This window comes from Pseudopipra pipra, chromosome 6 (assembly GCF_036250125.1).
Source record: "Pseudopipra pipra isolate bDixPip1 chromosome 6, bDixPip1.hap1, whole genome shotgun sequence".
In the NCBI taxonomy this organism is placed as follows: Eukaryota; Metazoa; Chordata; class Aves; order Passeriformes; family Pipridae; genus Pseudopipra; species Pseudopipra pipra.
In genome coordinates, this window is record NC_087554.1 from 39,548,505 (window position 1) to 39,573,590 (window position 25,086).

At 35.9% G+C, this 25,086-nt stretch overlaps 1 protein-coding gene across 15 annotated transcripts in view; it reads right to left on the minus strand.

Annotated features, from left to right (window-relative positions):
• RALGAPA1 (Ral GTPase activating protein catalytic subunit alpha 1) overlaps nucleotides 1-25,086 on the minus strand; it is a 135,855-nt gene that overhangs the window by 27,411 nt on the left and 83,358 nt on the right. For all 15 annotated transcript variants that reach the window (XM_064658609.1, XM_064658608.1, XM_064658607.1 and 12 more), the window contains 6 exons: nucleotides 21,380-22,244; nucleotides 19,831-19,902; nucleotides 18,776-18,899; nucleotides 16,879-17,034; nucleotides 6,302-6,460; nucleotides 4,314-4,441 (listed from right to left, as the gene is read on the minus strand). In XM_064658609.1, the coding sequence (XP_064514679.1) occupies nucleotides 4,314-4,441; nucleotides 6,302-6,460; nucleotides 16,879-17,034; nucleotides 18,776-18,899; nucleotides 19,831-19,902; nucleotides 21,380-22,244 (1,504 nt within the window). The remainder of the gene's footprint in view (nucleotides 1-4,313; nucleotides 4,442-6,301; nucleotides 6,461-16,878; nucleotides 17,035-18,775; nucleotides 18,900-19,830; nucleotides 19,903-21,379; nucleotides 22,245-25,086) is intronic.

The following is a 25,086-nucleotide window of genomic DNA, read 5'->3' on the forward strand; positions in this document are numbered from 1 at the left end:
ATAGTTTGGAATAATTATTAACACTCTAAAGCTTGTGTACAATGGGCAACAAGTGACACTCGTTGTTTCACAGCTGGAATTTCACTCCTAAAAAGTTTCTAGTATTTTTCCTGCTTTGTTGCAATAATTTTAACAACTTGGATCACTGGAGGTGCCTACTATGCCAAGGTATACCTCTTGGCATCTGGCTAAAATCTGCTGTTTATTCAGGAAGTTCAAGTAAAATTTTATATGAAGCCACTCTTTCTATTGTTTAAAATATTTAGTATTGATCCATTTCCCACACATGGTTGATTCTGAATTCAGAATGTGACAAAGACCTTGCTCTGAGATGCGAGCCAAGAATAAAGCCATTCATATCAGGAATTTCAATGCAATTTAGTAAATAAGGAGTATTTAACAATCTCCTAAATATTGGCCTCCTTATTCTACATCACAGTGAAAATGATTGTTCTCAATATTCAGTCCCATTATTACCCCTGCATTTATGACTCTTATAAGTCTTCCTAGCATATGTGCAGCTGGAGTGTACTCAGGAGATAAGCAAGCACTTCTTAAGACAATAACAAATGCAATGAGAAGAAGAAATACATCAGCTGTGAGAGAGATAAGGGGGTACTGCTGCTTCACTAGCAAGACAATACAAGTATTTTGTGTTTGTCATCCACTACTGTGTGCATATATGCCACCTGTTGGTGAGGGGGGACTGGTACAAAAAAGCCAGTCCAGCAAAAGACAATGAGGGACCAGAGAATCCTTGAAGGGTAAACTAAAGCAAATTCCACAAAACGATGTAAAAACTCCACCACAAATAGCAATATGCTCTTCACACTGCTGCAGCAATGAGAATGTCAAGCATCAAATAAAGCAGGATACCTGTCATGCATGACTAATGCCTGCTGATGAATTTAGTAAATATTTAATCTTAAAATACTACAATATGGAAACATATTATTATGGTATTATAGGCAAAGAATAAAAATACTGAGCAGATAAAACCTTTAAAAATCACTAACAAAACCAAATCTTCAAAGTGTTTTGCTATCTAAGTGTGCTATCAGAGATGTCAAAATAATGTCAGAAAGAGGAAGGTGATTGACAGAATATGTCAGTCTCAGAAAGCTACTTCAGACCATACAGCACATACTCAAGGTTAGGGAAGACTATAAGAGAGAGATGAGCAAAATTTCCTGTATCCATGCAACCATTATTATGCCATTCACACGTACTACCCATTGCCACGTTGTGATTAACAGACCAGCGCATTAAGGAAAAAGTTGCAATCAGGTTACATGAAGAAGACTGAATATCCCTGCTGATTACAAATGACAGCTGATTTTTTCAGTCAGGTCTGCACTTAGAAAATGCACTGTCTCAGAGGATGGATAAGCTCTCCTTGGAAGTAGGAAGGCCAAACTCAGTGCCAATTTCTTCCTGTCCCATATGCAAGCAGATCAACACAGTCCTAGTTTCATTAAGAGTTTACAGTGATCCATCACCGCAAGGATCTACAATGTGATATTATCAACATTCTTCAAAAGCAGATAAGCAAAGACATACATATATGTTTTTAACTCCCTACTCAGTCAAAAGGTGCCCACCAAGTATTACACAGCACCATGAAACAAACCACACCCCTGCAGGTAGGGAGACATCCATACACTGGCTTTGAAGTTAACGATTTCTGCTGGTCTACTACTGTAAAAAGAAGAGCCAATACAGGAATGTCACACAAAACACATTTCAAGTACTACAAGTCTCAAGTACTCTTGTGCACTTGAGATCCAAATTTAACTGGATTTCCACTAAGCACCACCAATGTTCCTAATAAACTAGCACTGCCCCAGTATATTAGATACTCATAAGTAAGTAAACAAAGATTAATTTCAAGCAGATCACTTCAGAATTCTCTTTCACTGAAACCATTATGCTTCTGAATTTGTGGAAATCCTTGATTATCAGCTTCACTTCTCCAGCTTGGACTCTGCTTTTGGTGTACCTTCTGAAAAATAAATTTTGTTCCCTTTTCCCTCCCTCTCAGATATTGTTTTCATCACTCTGAGCCCTCTTCTTCTTTGCTCCAGCAACACTCCAACACAAGGAAAGACTACCTTGATCAACGAATCCTGTCTGTTTTCTGCAAGAGACACTAAGTCTGGCAGGGTTTCCAGAAAAGCTATTTAACCACAGACCATAAAATACGTCTGCTCCCCACACCCTTCAGTCCATTGCAAACTTAAAAGCCAGTAGTGAACTCCTGCAGCCATAGCTAAAATATCCCAGAGGAAAAAAGCGGGAGACAATAAAGACAGTCCTTGACATCTTCAATTCCCCGCTATTGCAGGAACATAATTAGATTCAACTTTCAAATGTTCCTAGATAACAGACCTTGTCCATGTTACAGGAAACATCAGTCTTTGCCATTCTTGTATGAGGGAAAATTCCCTCTTGACCTCAAGTCTTGCCATGGCTTGAACACCAAGAGCATGAGTATGTCCGTGACATTTTTAACCAAGAGGTTTTTAAACCCCTAAGAGCTAGGCCAGACTTGGAATTGTAACAGTTTTTGCTGTTCTCCACTGACACAACTGACTCCACCATAGCCTAATTCAAGTCAAGGAAGTTTGTAGAGTTTCTTCTAATCTCACATCAAGCAAACAGCTTTTAAAGAACTTCTCACGACTCACTGTTATTTTTACATTATCATACTAAACACCAAATTGATACCCCAAGCCAGATGGTAAAAGAATTCCACCAACTACTTAACAAAGCCACCCTTTAACATCAGTGCCCAATCAACTGGTACTTCAGAAGCTTCATAACCAAATGATGATGTGAAACCCATCAACCAATGCATCTAATATCAAATACACATAAAGCTTTCCCATTACCTTGTTAACCATATTAGGAGACACACCAACATTTTAGTGGAGGCCACATTATGTAATAAATGACATGCTGTGCTTTGATGCATATCAAAAAGTACAATTTTGAGAACTGAATTAAAAATGCAATGCATGGCTCTGTGGAACTGGCCAATTCCTAGACATCGAGCTGCCAAGCTGTGTTCAAGGAATTTATTACAACTTTCATATTCTGTAAAGAAGTTTAAATACATAGGCTTGGGGGGGGGTTGTACTGAAAGTTTGTTATTTCAAAGTAAATTGTTCTCCAATTGCTCATCACTATACATCAATATAATGCTATAAACCATCATTTTTCATGGTATAATGATGATGATAATACATTTTAAATTCTTTGACTAAGCCACTTGAATAATGACAAAAAGATCAGACCTCTCCAAACATAAAAATACAATGAATCAACATCTGTCATCTACAGAAATGGCATAAACATCACTTAATGTGATCACTTAAAACACATCCATCATTCATCTGATGTGATCACTTAAAACACGTCCATCATTCATCTGTAAATCCATTTCATCATATCTAATCCAAAACTCTGCAAGTATTAACAGTCAGCCACAGAAAAAAACAGTATTTTAGCAACAATCTGTCACATGACAAATACTAGTATTTACAGCTTGTAATTAAGCCCAGAATTTATTTTGGATTAAAATTTAAACTTATCTTTCAATTTATGAAATTCAAAAACAGTATATTCTTGTTGATTTAACTAACATGTATATAACAGAACTCAATCTTAAGATGGGAAGAAGTATAAGTGACTGACTTACCTTATATCTTTTAATTTCTGTTGATAAATCTTTTCTTCCAAGACCAGCCCTTCCAAAAAACTACAAGAATGAGACAGCCTTTTCTGACACATTTACTAGGACACTAACATCATTTTGACAACAAGTTGGTATTCTGAGCTGAATAACAAAATCTGTATGACAAAAATTTAACAAATTCATCTTGAAAGAAAGCAGCATCCTTGGAATTAGAAAATAAAACTTAAGTCTCTCTAATATGGGATAAATACTTGATATATTTAAGGAAGAAAAGATCATTAACATCACAACATTGCTATTTTAGAAAGACTACTCACAAAATGGTCATTAAAATAATTTTCTTAACAAAAAGTGATAAGTACATGTAATAAAAAAGAAACAAGCAAATTTTCAGCACTGAATCTACTATTATTTTAATTAAAAAAAAGATAGTCTTCATCTGAATACTCTTCTACAGGTTTAAGTTCCCTAAAGGCAGGCACTGTCACCATTAAAAAAAATATTTTCCCTATATTAATCCAACAAAAAAAATAAAATGACAGAAAACATGAAGGTCATATCTGTAGAACTGCAAGGGAATGCATATGCCTTGGAAACCACTTGAGTGAAAGGATACAAGTTTTGGTATAATGGGATTAATGATTTCAATGCACGGCTTGCATTTATAGCTGTTGCACGAACCATAATAGGTAGAATTTTTCCATTCACAATAGCACCATCAAAGAGTGGACCAAAAAATGGAACCTGAATAAAAAATTTAGAAGTTCAACATAAAGCAAGATCTTAGCTGTAACAATTAGCAATCAACATTAACAATAGAGCACTCAAATGTATCTCTTTTTCCCTCCTCATTGCTAGATTATCAAAGTGGTCATTATGCTACATGTCAGACCTTTTCTCTTGTGGAAATATACAACTTGATATCCTTGGCAACAGATAACACAGTATTTGAAGAAAATTAAGCAACTATTTGAATACTATGTCTCATCAAAGATTATTTTCAATATTTGCTGCCAAAATCCTAGTAAGAGTCATGCATATGATGTTTATGAGGTTGAAAGGCTAGCTGACAATACTGCAGGTGGTAATAAGCAAAAGCAATAATTACTCAAATTTTAAAATAGCATGTATCATGTCTTTAGATATTAACATGTTCATAAGGACCAACTCAATGTGCAACTGTCATACAATTACTGGTGCATTGACCCTTCCCTTCTATTTTCTTTTATTCTATCTGTTCTGCCCTTCTACGTTATCTATACAAATGGACTGTAAGCCCTTTACAGGAGAAATCTGTGGTCAAAGTTTGGCCTCTTCGGACCCTAAGTGTAAAGCCTTATTTGTGAGATCAGTAGAAAACCTCAATATTTAGTACAGGTAGCACCCAAGAGGTATACAGAACAGATAGATCTTATGTTTTGGCATAATTCTCTACTTTGCGTGATTTCTCCAATTATCATTGTGCAACTAAAAAAAAAACCCAACAAAATAAGCACTCAGTATTAACTATCTGCATTTCCTGTACATTTGAATAAAGTTCTGAAGCTGATGACATAAAGCAGGTCAAGAGCAGCAAAATTTGTGCATCAGCTCAGTAAAGGGAGCAGAGCTGCAAAAGAATTTTAGATTCTATATTTTTTTTGCCACCATTTAATGTAGTTCTGAGAATACTGAAATCTGATGGAAGGTACTTCTTTCTTCACATACAAGAATCTCTTTTTGGACTAACAACAATCGCTGTTTTCAACAGTTCTCATTTTCCTTCTTAACCTGCATGCTCCCAATAATCCATCTATTTGTACTTAAAGTAGCAAAAGAAAGAATAAACTTATTAATTAAAAATGTAAGTCAGTAATAACAAAACTGAATATCATTTCATGCATATCAACACATAGAGATAGTCATCATAAAGGGGTGTTTCTCTCATATACCTCATTTATTAATATTAGTGCTTCTAGTAATATTTAAAGTATAGAAATTCATGGCAAGTGACATCACACACAGAAGTCAGGTAGTACAAGAACTCATGACTACTTTTACTCAGTCAGTGTTCACTACCCTAAACCACTGTTCTAAGAACAAGGCCAGCACTGACATTAGAGGAACAGTCATTATAAAGAATGTGTGTTCATATGCCTCAGGGTTGAATGGTCTTGCTTTACTGAATAATCTCCAAATTCTTGTGCGGAGTCAAGAAGAAAGTGATAACTAGCTTTGAGAGAAAGAAAGAGGAGTATGACATGGATGGAGGAAGTTGGAGCAGACCATTATTCAACTACCTCAGTTATGTATCAAATTTGACAAAAAGGTTCGGCAAGTTTATTTTAATATTTAAATTATTATGCAGAATATTCTAGCTTTTTCCTAGATTATGTTGTTAGCAGATATGCTTTACAGGATCAGGCCTTTGCAATTTCGAGTTACTGATTTTACTATGCATTGTACTCACTGAGCTCTCCCTTTTCCTCCTGCCACCACTGCAACTGTCAGTGCTCAAGACATCACTTTGTTGGACCAGTCTATTATACCAAGACCTCAGAATGTAAACAAAACTCACATCATGTTAAACATATGAAGAAAACACAAAAGAAAACAAACTCTTACCTCAGGCTTTTTCATGATCTGGATACTGAACATATGGTTTTTCATGGGATAGATAACTATAAGAACATCACCAAATTCTGTTGGAATTATTCCTCTTCTATAATCTCGAGTGTGCTCTGACCAGACAATGTGTACTTCATCATTTCCTAAATGTCTTAGCTAGAAAATCAGGGATAAAAACCTATCAGTTTAAATATCCTGAATTAATATTCTATAGCCATACAGCTATATAAAATGCACATATTTAAAAAGGACAAACCCACCAAAAACAAATGAAGAAAAATGAGCAAAAAAAACCAAATTACACTATAGTTCTTTTACAATTTCAGTGTGAATATTAGTTGACAGTATTGGTTTGTGCTATAGATTTTTATATACTGGTGTCAATTTCTATTTAAATTAACAGATATGTGAATGTTTTCTACTGAAAGCTAAAATTTTGTTGATATTATCCCAAGGATGTAAAGTGGTTCAACTTGATTTACTAAAATTTGTTCCAGACTGTCATCACAGATAGGCAGCAAATTACTAAATTCTATATGAACGTTTTAAGCATATGAATGAACATCTTTTTAAAAGCTGGGTATCTGAGCACTTAACCTCATAATTCCAGACAAATTCCAAACTGCCTGCCACAAACACAAATTGTTTAAAGGAGAATTGCTACTGCATTTTCCATAGCCCCCAAATTAACTAAACTAAATGGTCATTTCCCATGAAACCAGTATAACTTTGTAAAAACAGCACCCCACCCCCCAAAAACCCCTTCAAAATGGCTCTTGATCTGGCTCAGAATGGTCAAATGGGTTCCTCAAAATCCATGGTGTAATCATATAACCAGATTAAGGAATTTCTTCAACATTCTGGAATTATCTGCACTGAAGCTCCAAAACGTTCCTTCTGCTAAACATTACCATCTGACAACAAATGTTCACATTATGCAGAGAGGCTTTATGTATACTGATCAAATATATTCACACTATTAAACATCAGATTCTTTCCAGTAAGCATTATTTCTGAAAATTCAATCTGGAATCTCTTTTTTATCTCCTAGTGCATCACCAGTTACAGCTGACAATTGTCTTCACCCCCAGTTTTCAATTTGTTTCCACAGCTTTAGGTGGGAGGAGTTTGTCAATCACCTTGATGTTATTCAAAGGACTGCACTGTGAACTGCTGTTAACAGGTAACATACAGATACCAATTTGGGCACATACAAAAAGCTATTGTAAATAAAAAGGCAACAATTTGCCATACTCATTTTCAGAACACAACTGAACTTTAAATAAAAGCAAAACATATACACAGTCTTCAGAGAAATTTCACTGCAAGTATTCACTTGTTTATTTTACAAAACCTCCTGGAATGCTACCTTCATCTTATCTAAAGGCTTTACCAATTGTCAGTAGCAGACTTTAAAAAAAAAAAAAAGAAAAAAGAAGCTGTATCTTCTCATCTCTTCTAGCTTTAAATTGTATCAGACTGAAAAAGGGTTGTATTTCTATGAAAAAAGGATTTTCTTCAGTGTTGAACTGGGCAAAGGACAGATGGTATCAATACCCTCCTTCTTTGATGCTCAACAAGTCATTTGTTTTGCCTAGACCAGATCATTCATATGTCTAATCTACAATGGCTGCAGTGCCTTTGAAGTGAGTTGTTCTTTCCTCTTGTGTAGATGGCTGAATTATTTTGAGTAACACTTAGTTAGGGGTGCTCTTCTGCCAACAGCAAAAACAACCCAACAGAAGAATTGGTTATAACAACATTCACTACACTGAGCTTTATTTTACTAGATTAAAATAAAACCAGGCAGCAACCTGAATGACTTATGTGCAACACACAAACAGCAGATGCAGAAACCTTGGATAACATGTAACCATGATGAACATCATAAAAGACAACTAATCACAGAATTGCTCTGAGAGCCTGAACCTCTCCTATCTTAAGAATCACAGAACCATTTAGCTTGGAAAAGATCTCCAAGATCATCAAGTCCAAGTGTTAACCTAACATTGCCATGTCCACCACCAAACCATGTCTCTAAACACTGCATCTACAACATCTTTTAAATACCTTCAGGAACGGTGACTTCACCACTTCCCTGGGCAGCCTGTTCCAATGCTTGACAATCTTCTCTGTGAAGAAATTTTTCCTAAAATCCAATCTAAACCTCCTCTAGCATAACTTGAAGCCATTTCCTTTAGTTCTGACTCTTGTTCCTTGGGAAAAGAGACTTACCCCAACATCCCACAACCTCCTTTTGGTTACTTGTGGAGAGCAATAAAGTCAATAAGAGTGATAAGAGAGCGATATGAAGCACACTTAGCTGTTTTTTTTTTCCTGGTGATAGCTTGGAGCACTTCCATACTTGCTAAGATAAACTTCAAAATACACTACCAAAAAAAACACCCCTGACTCCCAAAATTATCAGAAAAGCAACTTCTCCTTCAAACCCTTTTGTTTTGTAGCAAAAAGTTAATTAAAGAAACCTTGCACTTTGGCACCAGAACAGACTTTTCCATTGATTTTCATCATGGCAGAATTCTATTTTTTCAGTTTACACAAGGCTTGGCTTCACTTCATTCTTCTCTAGCATCACTGTCTAATAAACTGTTATCCTTGGCCTCCTCTCTTTGCCACAGTTAGTCATCTCCTCTTCTTCAGACATACATGAGACCATTTTCAAAATGGATCAAAGACATGATCCAAGCGGGGAAAACTAATCCCCAAGTTTTTGTTTCAAACTCAGCTCATGTAACTGTACTGGTCTCAAACATAGCCCAAGAAAACAACTTGTTGGCACCTTTTTTTGAAGGTGCAGGAGCAGAAAGCAGGGTTGTCACCTTCTTAAATGGCTTTATCACCAGAGAAGTCAATGAGAAATAGCACCTCAGATTTAAAAAAAACAAACCTAAAAATTCTCATTTTGCTTCCTCAGTGAAGTGACAGTCAAACTAGCTGTTGAAATATGACAATGATAGGCTATCAGGGACTGATGGGCTCACACTTAGAAGCCAGTGAAAAGCTCAGGGAGGATGACGCTGCCTAGCCAAAGAGAAAGCATGAGGCAAATCAGTTGGGACATGAAATGTGGAATGTAAAAAAACTACATGATCCTAGGTTGAGGGATGGCCATTTGAAGCACTGACTGAACTCACTGAACTGACTGCCAAAAAGCAATACATTCATCACTGCACTGCACCATTCCTAATTCAGCAACATTGAACTATTCACTAAAAGAATTATTTTCTCCTTTACTTAACATCTTTGGACTTGGAGACAAAAAACCTCATTGAATTATCAGAAACAAGTGATGGTGACAGCATATATGCCAAAGAAATAATCAAAACCATACAGAGTTTAGATAGTGCAGCTTCTTGACAGCATCACTGCCTTTGAATTTAATTTCTCAAATGTTACCCCATGTACCTGTTACTGACATCTGCAACTAATCAGACAGGACACCAGTTCTTGCACTTCCGTGAAAGCTATCCAGACAGAGCATTGCTACTGATGCACGCTTTCACATTAGACTAATATAGATTTTGGTGTGATAGAAGTGTACTGTGTGGTTATTTCAGAAGGATTACTGACAAGGGACACATATTTTTGGATATTTGGTACTAAAGCCATTAGTGACTTTTCTCTCCAATTTCAAAGTTTGCTTTATACCCCCATAGATTTATGAGAATACATTCCAAGCTAAAAGAAAATACTACTTCAGAGAAAAAGGAAAATGAAACAGATTATTTCAAAGAGTTCCAAGTCCTATCAGATGTATTTCACCTCATGATTACTACTGAGAATGATCTGGCAATGATCCAGTTTGACTAAAATGTAGAATGGCATCTCTGTGACATGTAAGGGATTGAGAGTCAAAATCAGATGGTGCAAGTAGGTGGATGATGGTATAAACTATGAATGGCGGTTTATAACAAAATAAAAAATACTCAGGATCAAAACAAAGATCAAAACCTTGTTTCCCTTATGGATAGTCAGATGACTGACAAAAATAATAGAGAAGTAAACAAGGTCGGGTGCTGCTGATTTTATATCTGAAGAATAACTAAGTTTTGGGTAAGTCATTCTGTTTCCTTCTTCAAGATTTGATCATAAGAAGCTCTAACACTAACACAGTGCTCCTTGTTGCTTCTGTCAGATGTCTTCACCTTGGTCAGCAAGCAAAGGTTATGAGAAAACTTGAATAGGGGTAATTTGACTCCTCAACAACATTTGATTCATGGAAGAGATCCGATACATGAAATTAACTTGAAAAGCATTCCAAGGTCTGCTAGGTTTTGCATAAACTTTTTAGAAAGAAGAATTTCAGATTTTCTTCTCAATTATTCAGTTCCCTATTGAAGGATCTTGTAATTGAGTAGTGCTCCACAACCAAGCTCTCCTGCAAGCACAACAAACATTTGCAGAATCCATCATTCACTGTGATCATTAAACCACAGGAGAGCCAGAACCTGGCCTCTTTCAACTTCAATTTGGATTCTTTGTATCTTTGTATTGAATTGGAAACATCCCAGAATTCAGTGTTGTGGACAAAGTAGGACAAAGATACCAAACTGTAACCACCTCTTCTCATTGAAACCCTGAAGACAGACAGAAACATGGTTTCTCAAGGTGTGGTCCCGGTGTTATCTAAAAGAATGGGATTTGGTGCACTCGGAATGGACAGATGTCAAGACTGTATTCTGTGTTAATGCTTACTCAAAGCTCGCTACGAGTTGTGTAAGCCACTACATCTTCACATTCATTTCCTGACTTCGTGTTCCCGAATTTAAAACTTCACATGTGCGTACCTCACAGTAAGCATATCAAAGTGCAAATCAGTACCAGAGACATAAGGCACAGCAATAATATAAATAATAAAAAGCCCTAAAATAGTGTTATACTTCAAGTAACTAGTAATACATTATGGTTGAAAACCTGGAACTATAGGTTACACACCAGTATTCTAACACTCTAAACACAGATCAAACTGCCCTGGAGAGTTTATTATCTAAGCATAAGGTAAGACATGAAACAGAGCTGAACAAATGCAAAGAAGCTGTAAAAAGGTGCTAAAGACAAGAAAAAGGTCTTCAGCATTATTCAAGAATGCAAGCGTCAAGGCCAGAGAAAGGAAGGTTCAGGGATCAAAACAACAGTTTATGATATAGTGGATAAATTTTAACTGTGTGTACAAAAAGGCTACGTTGCAAGAAATGGTAGGTAGGAAAAAGAAGAGTCTTAAGCACAGACTGAATGTAAGGATCCAGAAAGTAGACCAAATTAAAGATGATTTCAGGCTATGGGCACAAGTGACAGGCACAATGGTCATGTTATCTGTGGTGATCTGGAAAGGTGGCAATGAGAAAGAGATTAAGAGCTCTGTTTTAGACATTTTAAACCTGTGTTGTCGGGAAGACAGCCCTGAGGAGATACCAGAGACAAACAGATTTTTTTAGGCTAACTTTGAAACTCTACTCCATTAGAGCAAATATATAAAAATGACCGACTGTTAGGTTACCTGAAATTTCAAACTTAACTCAAAATACTTTAAAATATTCTTACTCTATAGCCATCATCATGTGTCAGCTCTCCTAATACATTTATGTTAACTGAATACAAAAGAAATGTGAAATAAATACAACCAGGAGGGATGATCAAATCTAATTTTGATACATTAGTGTCATATGCTGTACATGTTACAATAGCAGCCAGACTTAATACGAAGCTGCAGGCTATACTGAAATTTCCAAATGGCAGATTGTTCTAAGTGATACCAAGTATAATTGAAGTAATAAACGATAGTAAAAGCAAAGCACACTGTCAGGAAGAATTTAAGTATTTACTTTTTAAAATTAAATGAGTTAGGTTTCGAAAGGCAAGACAAGTGAAATAATGCAGGGCTCAATTTACAGAAAATTCCTTTTATTTATCTGTTGCATTAACCCTTGAACTCTTGCCAAAATTACTGTAATTTCTAATACCCACTTACCTAAAGGAGGGAGAAAAAAGGCTATTATATTTTCTTATGATACAACAGCTAGCCTCAACTTTTTTCCTCAAAAATGAAAGTGTTTATTATAAAAAGAACAGAACAAGCAGAGATATCTGAAGTAATGGCTTAATGCAGCTACTTTTGTCCATTAAATGCAAGCAGCACGCTGTCTACAGTGTATGTACCCTCTAGATGAATTTTTCACAAAACTTTGTCTCAACAACTATGGTGTGTTTGGGTTTTTGTTTGTTTTGGGTTTTTGTTTGTTTTGGTTTTTTTTTGTTTTTTTGTTGTTTTTTTTTTAAGCAACATGTGTATCCAATTGTAACTCCAAAAAATAATCTACTAATAATTTCCAACTATAAACCCTCAAGTTCCCATTACATGTTAATAACACAGTAAACACAACCCTCCCGCTATAAATGCTGGGAACTGTAAACCTTTTATGAGGTTAGGATGATGTCACGCACAACTTAGAACAGCATAATACACCAAAAGCTCAAAATGAATTAGTATTCCAATCATTAGCAACATTACTACTTTTTATTTACATACTAGGTGAATAATATCTCATAATGCCTTCACTCCTCTAGGAAGTTCCTCCTAAGGAAGGAGGAACTAGACAGGTGATAGGCTGTAGAGGTACATAAACGAGCTTCCTCATTCTGTGAACTGAGTCTCACATTACTTAGTCCTGAAACTCTTTGCAAGTTTGTTCTTGTAAGGGTAGTGTAAATCCTTTTTACTCTAACCTTTAATTATAAAAAAACCAGAATGGATTGCATTATCAGCATTAAACCTTTAATTTACTATTTGCAAATTAAATACCTATTTTATATATGCATTTCAATGTTAAGTTCCTCTACACATTCAGAAGATTTTCATCAGTTCTTGAATTCACATCTTTTCTTGCTCTTGTTTCTTCAGAAACAAATACTTCAGAGGTATTTTTTTTTACTACTCTGTAAGACTGATGGAAAATAAGTTTAAAAATGGCTTAGCCCCTGAAACAGCAGAATCTTGATTTTGTAGTGGCTCAACTGGCAGGAAGAAGTTTTGCTTTAATTTAATTTATTTTCCATTTATAAGATGAACCTATCATGTACCTCTAGGCACATTTACAAAATAAAAACCAGCAGCAGTTCAAAGCCAGCTACTGTAAGTTTGCTTGTTTTTCTCCCATTGAATAAAACAGACAAAAAAATCACATGAAAGACCTGCAGAGAAGCTTAAATCTCAAGTTTCTATGGGGGTCATGAACAGTACATGCACTCATAATAACTACAACTCTTAGAACTCACATGGCTCTCAAATAATTTTGACAGTGTGTGTGAGCTAACCAGGATTTCATAAAACACATTCCTTTTGCTGATGTGTTCAGTCCAAGCATCACGAGTAGTTGCAGAACTAGTGTATGAATTAAGACTGTTTTCCTACTCATGTCTCCTGATACCACTTGCTGGTTTCTTGCAAGATGTAAACTTCAGTTGATGCTTTTCTCAAGTTTGGGATGAATTTCATAACATCTCTCTCTGGTGCTGGTTCCTTGATATCTACTGCTTCCTCCCATGCAGACTTTACTCGCTGAGTAGGAGCACTAAAAGTCTCACTCCCTCTATCTCCTTTACTTAGCCTATCATCATTAAACATGAAATGAACAGCTTTGAAACATGTCTCTATTAAATTCCATTGGAATGGGCCAAAAGGTGTTAGGGAAGGGAGGAGAGAAATAAAGAGAGGCTCATAGGCCTCCGTTCTTGGGAAAATATGCTTAAAAAGAACAAAACCAAAACACTGAGGAAAAAACAGGAAAGAAAGTCACAGAGAAATAAAATATCTTAAATAAATAGTTGATCAGTAGCTGAGCCACAAATATAATTCCAATCTTTTGATATACTCTACATATCCATACAGAGCTCAAATATTCCAAATTACTAATGAGTGAGATTGTGGGTAAGGGAGGAGAGAAATAGGCCTGGGAGTTGTTAAAAAGTCCATCTGACAATATTTTCACAAGTTGAGGTCTGGATTAGCACTGAACCTTGCCTGGCAGGAACAGCTATATGTAGATTCAGGGTGTTCTGTGGTGGTGCATCCCTCCCTCCCCTGTCCTTGGGCTGCACTATCATCTTAGAAGTGCTCATTAGGCCTAACAGTACCTAGGCTGAGCTCCTCTTGAGCTTATAAGAAACACTGTTTGGTACCAGGAACTTATGCTGTCTAACGAGCTCCTGTTTTTTAACAAACAGTCTTGGAAACTTATTTTTCTTGCCTGAATAACAACTCAGGTGGAACAACATTTTTGTAATTGAACTTCCAAAGACAGTTACTGAATCGAATTGTGGACGAGATGGAAAATTACTATGACTAAAGTCAACTCACTTGTGACCCCATAAACAGCGGTCCTAAGAGAGACCCTTTGAGCTCTCCTAGACCATCAGTGGGCTGCAGCCAGCAATCTCCCTCTGAGCGGGACACCTCTCAGAGCCAGCGAACTCTCAAGTTTGCTACGCTCAGGTAACGGCCATCAATAGAGCCTGGGCTGATATCCCACTCCCCAAGGATCAACCCTTCACTTGTTGAGAAAATGCAAAGGCATCCGATGTGAGTACTTCACTGAACTCGAGGAGAATGTTTCACAGGTATATACCTTGTACATACTGCTTTAGGTCTGTGTGTGTGCGACTGTGAATATGCTGTAGCAAATGTGCTATGAATGCTGCTCTCTTAAATTCGTAAGTACTTTAGATTCATAAGTAAGTTAGGCCTATAAGTGAATTACTGTTGTGCTTATAGTAAATTCTATGGAATCTTTTGTTAAATTAATTTAAATTAGGCTGTTCCTTAAGTGCTGTTAAGTTTAAGTGCTGTTAAAACCTTTAGGCCTAAAACATTGTTCAACTCTGCGGTTAACTTCGGGAAGAGGTTCCACTCTGTGACTCAATGGGAGGATCCTCCTCATTGCTTTTTATCCTTACCCTTTTTTTATCCCCAGCCTCCATGTAGATCATATTTGGTTGATTTTAGTTTTAGATTGATTAATTTTATATTTTAGTCTGACTTTTCTCTGTGTGCTTTAACCATCACTAGTAAGTAGCAGACTGAACCTTGCCAATGAACTTTGTCGCACTTTCATGTTAATATTAACCCTGCTTTTGCCAATGCCTTTGCTGGTGATTCTTTGAGCAACCTACAACACTCATTCCTGACATGCTCCTAGAAACAGACATGAGATCTTGCTGAAGTCCACAGCATTTTCAAATTAATCATTATTATTTTTCACTGTGACCCATCCTTCCCCTTGTCAATGCTTTGTAATGCTCTAATTGAAACAGATTATAAACAAACATTGTAAGGATAATTACAAGCCGTGTTTTATAAAACCCAGTTTCTGTTTAAGAAAATAAAGAAGCCAGTCACCTAGAAACAAAAATACACATTGTTCTATACTGAAACAGTAGCAACAATCTTATTTTAAAATTAGTTATTTTTTGCTATTAAACTATTTTTATAAATCATTTAACAACCTAAGTACTGCCCTGGCTCTACTTCAGGAAATAAAGAACAGAAAGGATGCAGCATCTTAGGCATACAAGCAAAAACATTTTTAATTAAAAAACACCCCACACCAACCAAACCAACCTAAGATGCAACAGGGAGGATTTAGAACTCAGTCTATAATAAGAACAATAATATTTTTTTCTTCAAGTGGAACACAAAGAACAAAAAAGTCATTAATAATTGAAGCTTGCCAGAGGCATGGCTATTTCTCTCTTTACTAACTGTCTACTGTCTAATTTAATTACAAGTATTAAACTCCATGCTGAGGTCAACCAGCTTCACTTCCTTCAATATTACACTTCAACCAGTGCTCATTAACGTGTCTACTGAATGGATTAGCACATCTGAAGATGTATGTATTCAGGTTGGGGGGACAGCCTAATGATACCTAATTGTTCATTTATAATAGGACACATGTTCGAGACTGTAAGTTATTATCACTAATGTGGAATTTATTAAATTCTAAAGAAAAAAATACCAATACAGAAAACCATTTTTTTCTTAATGCAGCTATACGAGATCATACCACTGTTGAGCATCTGTGTCTGCTCCAAAACAAAACACCTTATATGCAATAAATATTGTCTTGATATTTTTAATTATTTTTTAAAGGGAAAATTATTTTAATAGCGAAAAGATGACCCTTAAGTGAAATAAAAATCATCTTCGAAAGTACTCACCACATATTTATTAACTGGCATTTAAGGTCTCAAAGTACTAAGACATCATTCAGATGTAATGCTTTTTCTTCTACACCAACCATTACCTCTCTGCACTTTTCCTCACTTTACATATGTTCCTGACAACAGTTGCAATGACAGCAAAAATCACCAGTATGGTAAAATTAGAATTGGTAGAGAATGATCTATACATCTTGAGTTACTTCAGTAAAATACCGATTATTAGTAGGTAAAGATGTTATGATATTTTATGTTTTGGGTTATTTTTAAGTTACTGGATTTTCTTTGACTCTAATTGCTCTGGGTTTATTGCCAAGGGAAACTTATTTAGAGACACCCACCTTTTTTGTTAAAGAGTCATCTGAATCAGAAGGCATTCTTGTTGAGACATGGAACATTACTTCTACTGTTGAGGTAGCAAAATATGGAGTGGTCAATCCAGTGCTTTTGTTTTTTTGCAGTCCTCCCATAAAGCCACAATGACTTGTGAGATTAACCTAGAAATAAAGTCCAAGAAACTTTACCAAAAAAAAAAATTATCAGGTGATAAATACACTCTTTATGCTTTAAAATGCACTTTCAACTGAACTTTTAAAGTGAAGATTCTTTTCACAAGAGTAGTTGTGCTTTTTTCTGAAAGAATGCAGACTCACTGACTAGATTGGAAATCAACTGCTGTGCAGTAGCATTCTATATTCCATGGTCACCACAGAAGCTGCTGTGAAGATGAGGTTAGAGAAAAGGAAAGGCTGTGAAAAGATTTACTGCATTATTCCCTGATCACTTGAGTGTAGTCACTTATATGTGTTTTTTGATGTGACACCATATCAACTTTGACCTGAGCTCTGAAGAAACTCTGTATGAGAGCCAGGCAATTTTACATTGTCTTGTTACCTTTCAAATATTTTTTGAGAAATTTTCACTCTGTGAATACGAAAAAAAAATCTCAGGAAAAGTAACTGATAATTTGTAAATAAGTTTGTAAGTCTTAGTTCTATGGGGAATAGTCTGGCACTGAAATAAATGAGCATGCTTAATGTGCTGTTTCACTTTTAAAACAGTGACTACAGAAAGTTATACCTAGGATATATACTTGTAATATATATAATATATATTTATATATATAAATATATATATTTTATATATATATTATATACATATACAAATGTGAATACATTTAATCTTTGCCCATATGGGATATATTTGTTTTTCTGATACTAAAGGATCTAGAATTTAATGCTAAGATATTAAAATATTAGCTGTCTCATTATGGAATATTAATCCAAATTACCAACTCTTTAAAGTATCTAATAATGCCTAAGAGAATTAAACCACCAAAGAAGGATATCTGAAGGTACGAATGTGTTTTTGTTTTCTCCCGAATGTGGGAAATAAACATCAATGTTCATAACAGTCAGCAGATTTCTACTAGTTTTTCTCTGTTCCTGTGTAAAAGTCAGAGTTATTATCCACACAGCTAATCTGGTAGTGCTCTTATATACCTAAGGAACATATATTCCTATATGCCTAAGGAGCAAAGAACAAACAAGACAGACACTCATGTGGACACTCCTGATGAGCACAAGTTACAAGAGGAACAAAAAACCTGCAGCTTCTTATGCAGCCAGCCAGGAGCAAAAGCCATTACTGTATTCTGTGCAACAGTGCCAAATAGAACTTTACAGTTGTAATCAAACCTGTATGGTCTAAAAGAAAGGATGTAAAAAAGGAAATCCTTGTAACAGTATCAAACAAGTGACTAAAGAGCTGCAAGTCCACACAGATGATGGGATACATGACATTATTTCTGACTGCTGGAAGAGAAGTAGGGTGGAGTGTGTGAACTGATACATGCCTCCAGGCATGCATGAAGGAGAGAGTATGTGAAAAGCTGCTTGTTTGTACTTTTTTGGAGTCCCAAAATCGAGCAAAGCTCAAATTTCAATGCACTTAACACTTTACAGGCTTACAGGGAAATCAAGATGCCTCCCTGAAAGCCAAGTACAGCACTGCTCATTAAAGAATGCCTGCACAAACTTTCTTAAATTGTAAGAGCTTAATTTTAAATAGCTAGTATTACTAATGAAATTAAAACAGGAATTCTTCTCTACATTCCATTTTCAAACAAGTGTATTTCAGTACTTGTGAGTAATGCTGAAGAGCCAAAGACTCAGTATATAAAGGGATTTGTAATTTTATCTGTAAACAAACCTAGGATAAAAACATTTTAATAAATACCTCCCAGCCCAGACCAGCTACAAAATCCTCATAGGCTTGACTTCCCCCAGTATTCGTAAGAATGGAGTGTTTATCTTCCTGTCCCTCAGCAACATAAAACACTGCAATCTTGTGTGTCTCTCGGCTGTAAAACAGAGGATGGTCATTGCATAACAGTGCCTTTACTAACATGAAACCAAAATATTTGAACAATACACACAGAGCATGGCTCTTCAAGCCTAAAAAATACACAGTGGACTAAAAGTGCAACTATATGGTTTCTTTTGGATACCCTCTACATTTTCATATCCCCATTCTGTCTTTTCTAGTCTCATCTTCTCTAGAGATTAAAGTTTTGCTGTAACTGAGCAGCATTTACCCATTTTATCACTTCTAAGATGCAGGATGGTGCTGGCTGTACCAATTGTTAATGGAATAGCTGGACTTTTGAAGTGGGCAAATGCAATGCAGGCATTATCCACACTGCACCGCCCATTATTAACAGTGCCTTCTGAACACTGTGGCAACTGCAGCTTATGCAACTCAATGAAGAATCTTTAAGTAAATAGCAATGTCTTCTGTTCACAGCTTGCTGTTAGACATTGGAGCAACTGAAGGTGGTTTCTGACACTTCTAAAACCTCCCCTGGATTTAATTTCAACTTCTACAAAAATAACTCGATTTTTAATTCTGTGCTCCAATTCCAACTAGAGTTCCATGTCTTCAAATACCAGCATTAGAACATAGCTAAACAATTAATCAAAGCTTAAAATGTGGAGACTTTGATCTATCAAAGTTTTAAAACTATTCAGTGTTGTGTATATACAAATGCTCATAATTATAAGTAATTCTGACATTTGTTTATCTCATGGTATTCTACTTGCACAATTTCACTCTACAAATAACACCAGTGCAACTTCAATATAATAAAAATAACAACAATACGGTGCAAAATACATTAATAATTCAAGAAATTATTAAAAAACACAGCTCAACTCTCACATCTATGCAATTAGAGTCACTTGAATACAGGCACATTTAAAACAAATAAGTAGGCAGTCATTAAAAGAATTTACCATTGTCTTGAATCCAAATTTCTCAGTTCTCGAAGTAACTTCTCATTTTTCTTCAGGAGATGAAAGCTCCTTCTAAATAGAGAAATTTGTAACTCTTTTATCACCTGTTCACTAATGGATACAGAACAGTACAAGAACATTTCCAGGTCCATTCAAGAATAGTCAACAAATGCTTTTGCCTTTTCAACAGTCCTTTCTTAAATATTTAAAAATTAAGATATCTTTAAAAAAATATACATGCAATTTTTCTTACTCCAGGAAATCTTCTATATTCTACATAAATCTTCTATACTATAGCCATGAGTACAACCTTTATTTCTTTCCACTTTCTTCTGTCAACCTATTGGATCCAACTAGGATCCATCTCTTCTCTACAGAATAACAGACAGAACTCTCTTTGATGCATATATAAGCTGCCACACTTTACTAGGCCATAATATATATGCTTAGTGACAGAAGACACCCCCATTAATCTACTGTTGTAGGGAGTTAGTGCATTAAACACAGAGCTTTTGTTATTCTGAATTGCAGAAGAGAGCAGAGCATAACTCAGTAGTCACCCAGCCAGCTGCAACAATTAAAAGAAAAAAACAAAGCAGTATGTTAGAGCAAGAAAGGCAGTTTCCATTTATTTTCAAGTGGGCTTAAGATGTTTCCCACAAAACACAGTGGAATGAGCCTAAGAGCAGTACTGTTCAAAATCAGACCGCCTTGAGGAATTGAAGATCCAAATAAGAAAGGTTGTAACACCAACGTTTTGTCCGATTCCAGTGATATCCCAGTGACACAGATGATTTCTGTTTTACAGAATATCCATTTCCCTTCATAGTAAGAAAATATTTCAATAAATAATATGGAATCTGACAGCAACGGCAAAAGAAGATTTCAGAAAGACCCATAAATTCTAGGATGTTAATATTTGTACATACCACATGTATATGCAGACATGCACCTAACCACACCCCCCCAAAAAATAATAATGTAAACAGAGACATTACTTTTGTAACTGAACATGGTTTCTCTCCTGTTGTTCTAAACAATACCCAAACAATACCCAAGCATGGCCAATGTTGAAATACTTAGTAGGGAACACATCTTTTTCATTAGCTAACACAGATGCAATGCTCTGAGGCTGCATGCAAGCATGCTCTTCGCAGACAGAGCAGCAGGACACTATCCAGCGACACAATAGCTGAGAATATGACACTTTCTGAGTCTTATTCTGGCATAGAAAGGTAACGATTTTTGTAGGAACACGCATGGGAAGCAAAGAAAATACATCACTCCTTCAATTTGCCTTCAAACACTGTTCTAAGGAAAGAAGATAAATCACAATAAAGGCAACAGGTTCCTCCTTTCTATCTCTCTAAATGACAGGTTGAAATGCAGAAGAAAGCTCCCATTTTGCCCTTAGTAGCATATCTCTTCTCTTCTTTTGTTAGCTGGCCTGAGTATTTTTGGCTTAACAAACTCTATGATCAACTACTATTAAATAGCAAGAATAGCACAATTGCTTAAAAGAAAGTTCTTAATTTGTGAGTCTTTTTACCTTTTATCCCATGAATTCATTCCCAGTATACTGAGAAGTAATCTGCAGTAGTAAAATGCTGACTGGGACTTTTGTGAGGTTGGCTCATCCTGCTCCATAGCCCTCATATTTACATCATTGAAATGCTTTTCAACAAACTCTCTCTCTTCTGTGTGCTGTTTCAGAATTGCATTGATGACATCGTTCTCTTGTTTCTCTGAGATGCAGACTGGTTGGGGAGCAGGGATGTTGAGTGAGACACCAGTTCTCTGTAAGCATTCAGGGCTTGTAACACCTAAATACTGCAGGAGCTCATCAAGGGCATCTTCTTCATCCCTAATTGTATCCCATGTTGGTACAGTGTCTCTAAATTTCCTTTTTACTTGGAGTGTAATTCCATCCCTTGCAGACACATCCTCCACATGCTCAAAAGATGAAAGAGCATCTTCTGGTTTATCTTGCTGAGATAATGAAAGTGCAAAAGATGTTTGTTGTGAAGATCCACATAAAGATGATGGTCCATACAAAATGGCTGAATCCCACGAGTATTTGCCAGAGAGATCACGCACTATAATTCTAACATTTGAATTAGCAGATGCAAGTCCAGCAGACAGTCCTCCCCCAGGCATGTCGTCTTCTGCTTGGATTTGTATGCAAGACACCAAGGAAGTATTGTTTAACACAAAAAATTGAAGATTTGGGTTCTCAAAAAGTTCAGGAGACAGCTCAGGACTTTCACTGTATGGATTGTCATTGTTTTCACACACTTGACTGGTTAGCATAGCAGGACCTCCGCTCATAGGATAGTGGCCTAAGTGGTTGACTAGATGTGTTATTACAGTACGAGCAGCAACAGAAATTAATCCTTGTTGCATATGAGTTTTCACTGTAAAAGAAAGAGCACAGGTTTTAAAAGAAAAATTCAGAAAACAACACTGAGATTTACTTATTCCTTTTGGTCTCCTCTTCACGAGTTTCAAACAGAGGATGAGCACTGCAAGTTTAGGATACATCTAACTCAGTAATAGAAAATATGTATTTTGATGAAGACTGGTCTTCTATATAAATAGCATGAAAAATCATAAGACAGTTAAAGAAGCATCTTCATTATTTTACAGCCTACCATATCTCCTTTGCCATAGCTTTGTTATCAGCATTGTTCTTCTAAAATACACCATTTCTTATCTAGTGAAAATAAATCTTAAATTGCTGATGAAGTAGAGATCATAACTGTGTTGCAAGATGTCCATTCACATCATTACATTGAGAAATACAAAGGAACATAGATGCACAAAAGGTCTAATCCATCTTAATTTCCCTGGGGAGCATATAGCTGTAGTTACCTCGAGAATAATACTGGATGATTTTAAAGTATAAAAGCAAAGAACAGGCTGTCTATATTGAACAGAATCTAACATTAGCAAAATTTTAAAAAGGAAATCTCATGCCACATGCATTTTAAGAAGTTTCAGACTAGATAACCTTGGGAGGGAGAAAGATAAATTAATTTTGCCCATCTTATGTGAAATTCATCCTGTAATGGTATTTCATAACTGGTATTTCATTACCAGTTTTTCCCACCTCCTTCTTTGTTGCATACATTCCACTTGCATGTTATGCCATCTAAATTCACAAAAGAAATTTCTTAATATTTATATCACATCCTGCTAGCCCAGCACAATATTGTTATTGAATTATTTTTATCAAATCCACCCTACAATACCCATGAAGTACAGAGCCGGTCAAAGTGACACTGTCAGACAGACAACCCTCACCTAGTTCAGGGGACCCACTGAAGAACCCAGACACAAAAATATTACACTGTAGGAGAACACAGGTAGAAGAGAGACAAGATCAATATGGCAAAGTACATGTTTTTGTAGCCTCTCTCTTGTAACTGGGCTTGGATGCCCTAAATTTGGGATTTACAATGAGAAGATAAAACAAGCTGTGGGAAACATTTCATCCAGTTAATAGTTGTCAAAATCAACATCATGTTTACACAATTCCAAAACTCATATCTACTAAAATATTTTAATAAATGAGGGCCTTGAAAATTAATATAAACAAATTAGATATTTCATTTTTATTATCTGTAGCCTTCTTGACGTTTAAAATTTACAAACACAAAAATATTCAGTGATACTGAATTAAATGTCCAGATATTGATAGCATACAAGGAAATTAAGTTATAGTGCCATCTGTTGAAATATAAGAAGGAACTGGAAGCAGGTTTTATACAAGACAAACTGCAAATAAGTTGGATGCTTGAAGAAAAATGTATCAGCACAGTATTTACTGGACAGCGCAGAGGCCGGCCCATCTCTGTCAGGATATTTATGCTGAGAATTTAGCATTTGGCACTGCACAGATAAGTAAAGTAATACTCTTCTCAGTTTCCTAGGAGTAAAGACACGTAAGCTTTCCAGATACCTGCAGTCCCACACTATGTAGTTTAAATGCCTCCTGTTAAGTCCTGATGAGAAACCTGAAGAAATACAAGGGGCCTTTCAGCATATGTTATTACTATTACTGCTGTGTGGCAAACCAGACCATGGTTGTTTAATGCCTGTGTGCATGACTTTACTCCCTTAGGAGCCTAAGGGACATACGGAAAAGAAAAGTGACATAGTGATATAAAGAGTGGAACAATGAATTTAAGTTCAGAAGGTCCATTTTCAGTCCTAACACAGCCTTTTTCTGATAACTTTGCTCTTAAATTAAAGTCATAAATCTGTCACTGTCTCTTTTATAAAATGAGAACAGTACTTCTCACTGAGTCTTCTCTCAGAATACAGTACTGTTGATCTAACGATGACACAGAAAACTTAAATTAGAAGTATTAAGCATACTGAAAAGTAAATTGCAAGATGCAACCTGTTACCTTGAAATAAAATAAAGAAAACTAAGCAATTTTGAAACATTTTTGCCAAACATCAAATCAGATTTTGCTGATTGTTTCCCTTAGGAATTAAAAAAAAAAATAAAAAATCCCAAGTCCAGTAATGCTTTCTGAAAACAGGATAATTTTAAATTAAATTTGCAACTTAAAGGATACATATTAATAATTTATCCCTAGAAGCACACCTCCTTGATCAGGAACAACTGGACATTCAATATATTAAAACGGTTAAAATGAGTATCTCAACCATGCTCTTTATTTCTGGAGGGCAGGTCAAAATACGCAACAATGCAAGCCATCACAGCTTTACCACAAATTCTACAAACTAAGCCATATCGTTACATGTTAAGGCAGTCTTCACTCAGTGCTTTGTTGACCTGTCTTCCTAAGCGAACACCTCACTGCTCTCTTTACAATGTTACTGCCTCTGGCTTGGGCAGTGTAATTTATATGTGTACACGATCACTTGGTAATTTACTAGAAGCATGTTACATTGTCTATTTTTCTCAGTCCCTGAAATTACCTCTTTTGTGGAAAGGCTGAAGGTCCATCACCACTAATTTGTATTTGTGGCATGACTGAAGGATACCTGAATTTCCTTAAGATATGTTGTTAACTCTTTAATTCAGTTTTGGTTGAACAGTTTAGAAACAACTACGGTTATGTAGTGAACGAAAAAAGTAATGACTGAGGGTGGAATTTAGCTCTCCTCATCCTTTTAGCCATCCAAAGAATGATGCACCTGTACAGACTGATTCATCCCAAATTGGAGCAATGGGATGAATCGCTCTCTGAAAACTCTTCTTTTTTTCTTCATTTAGAGGGA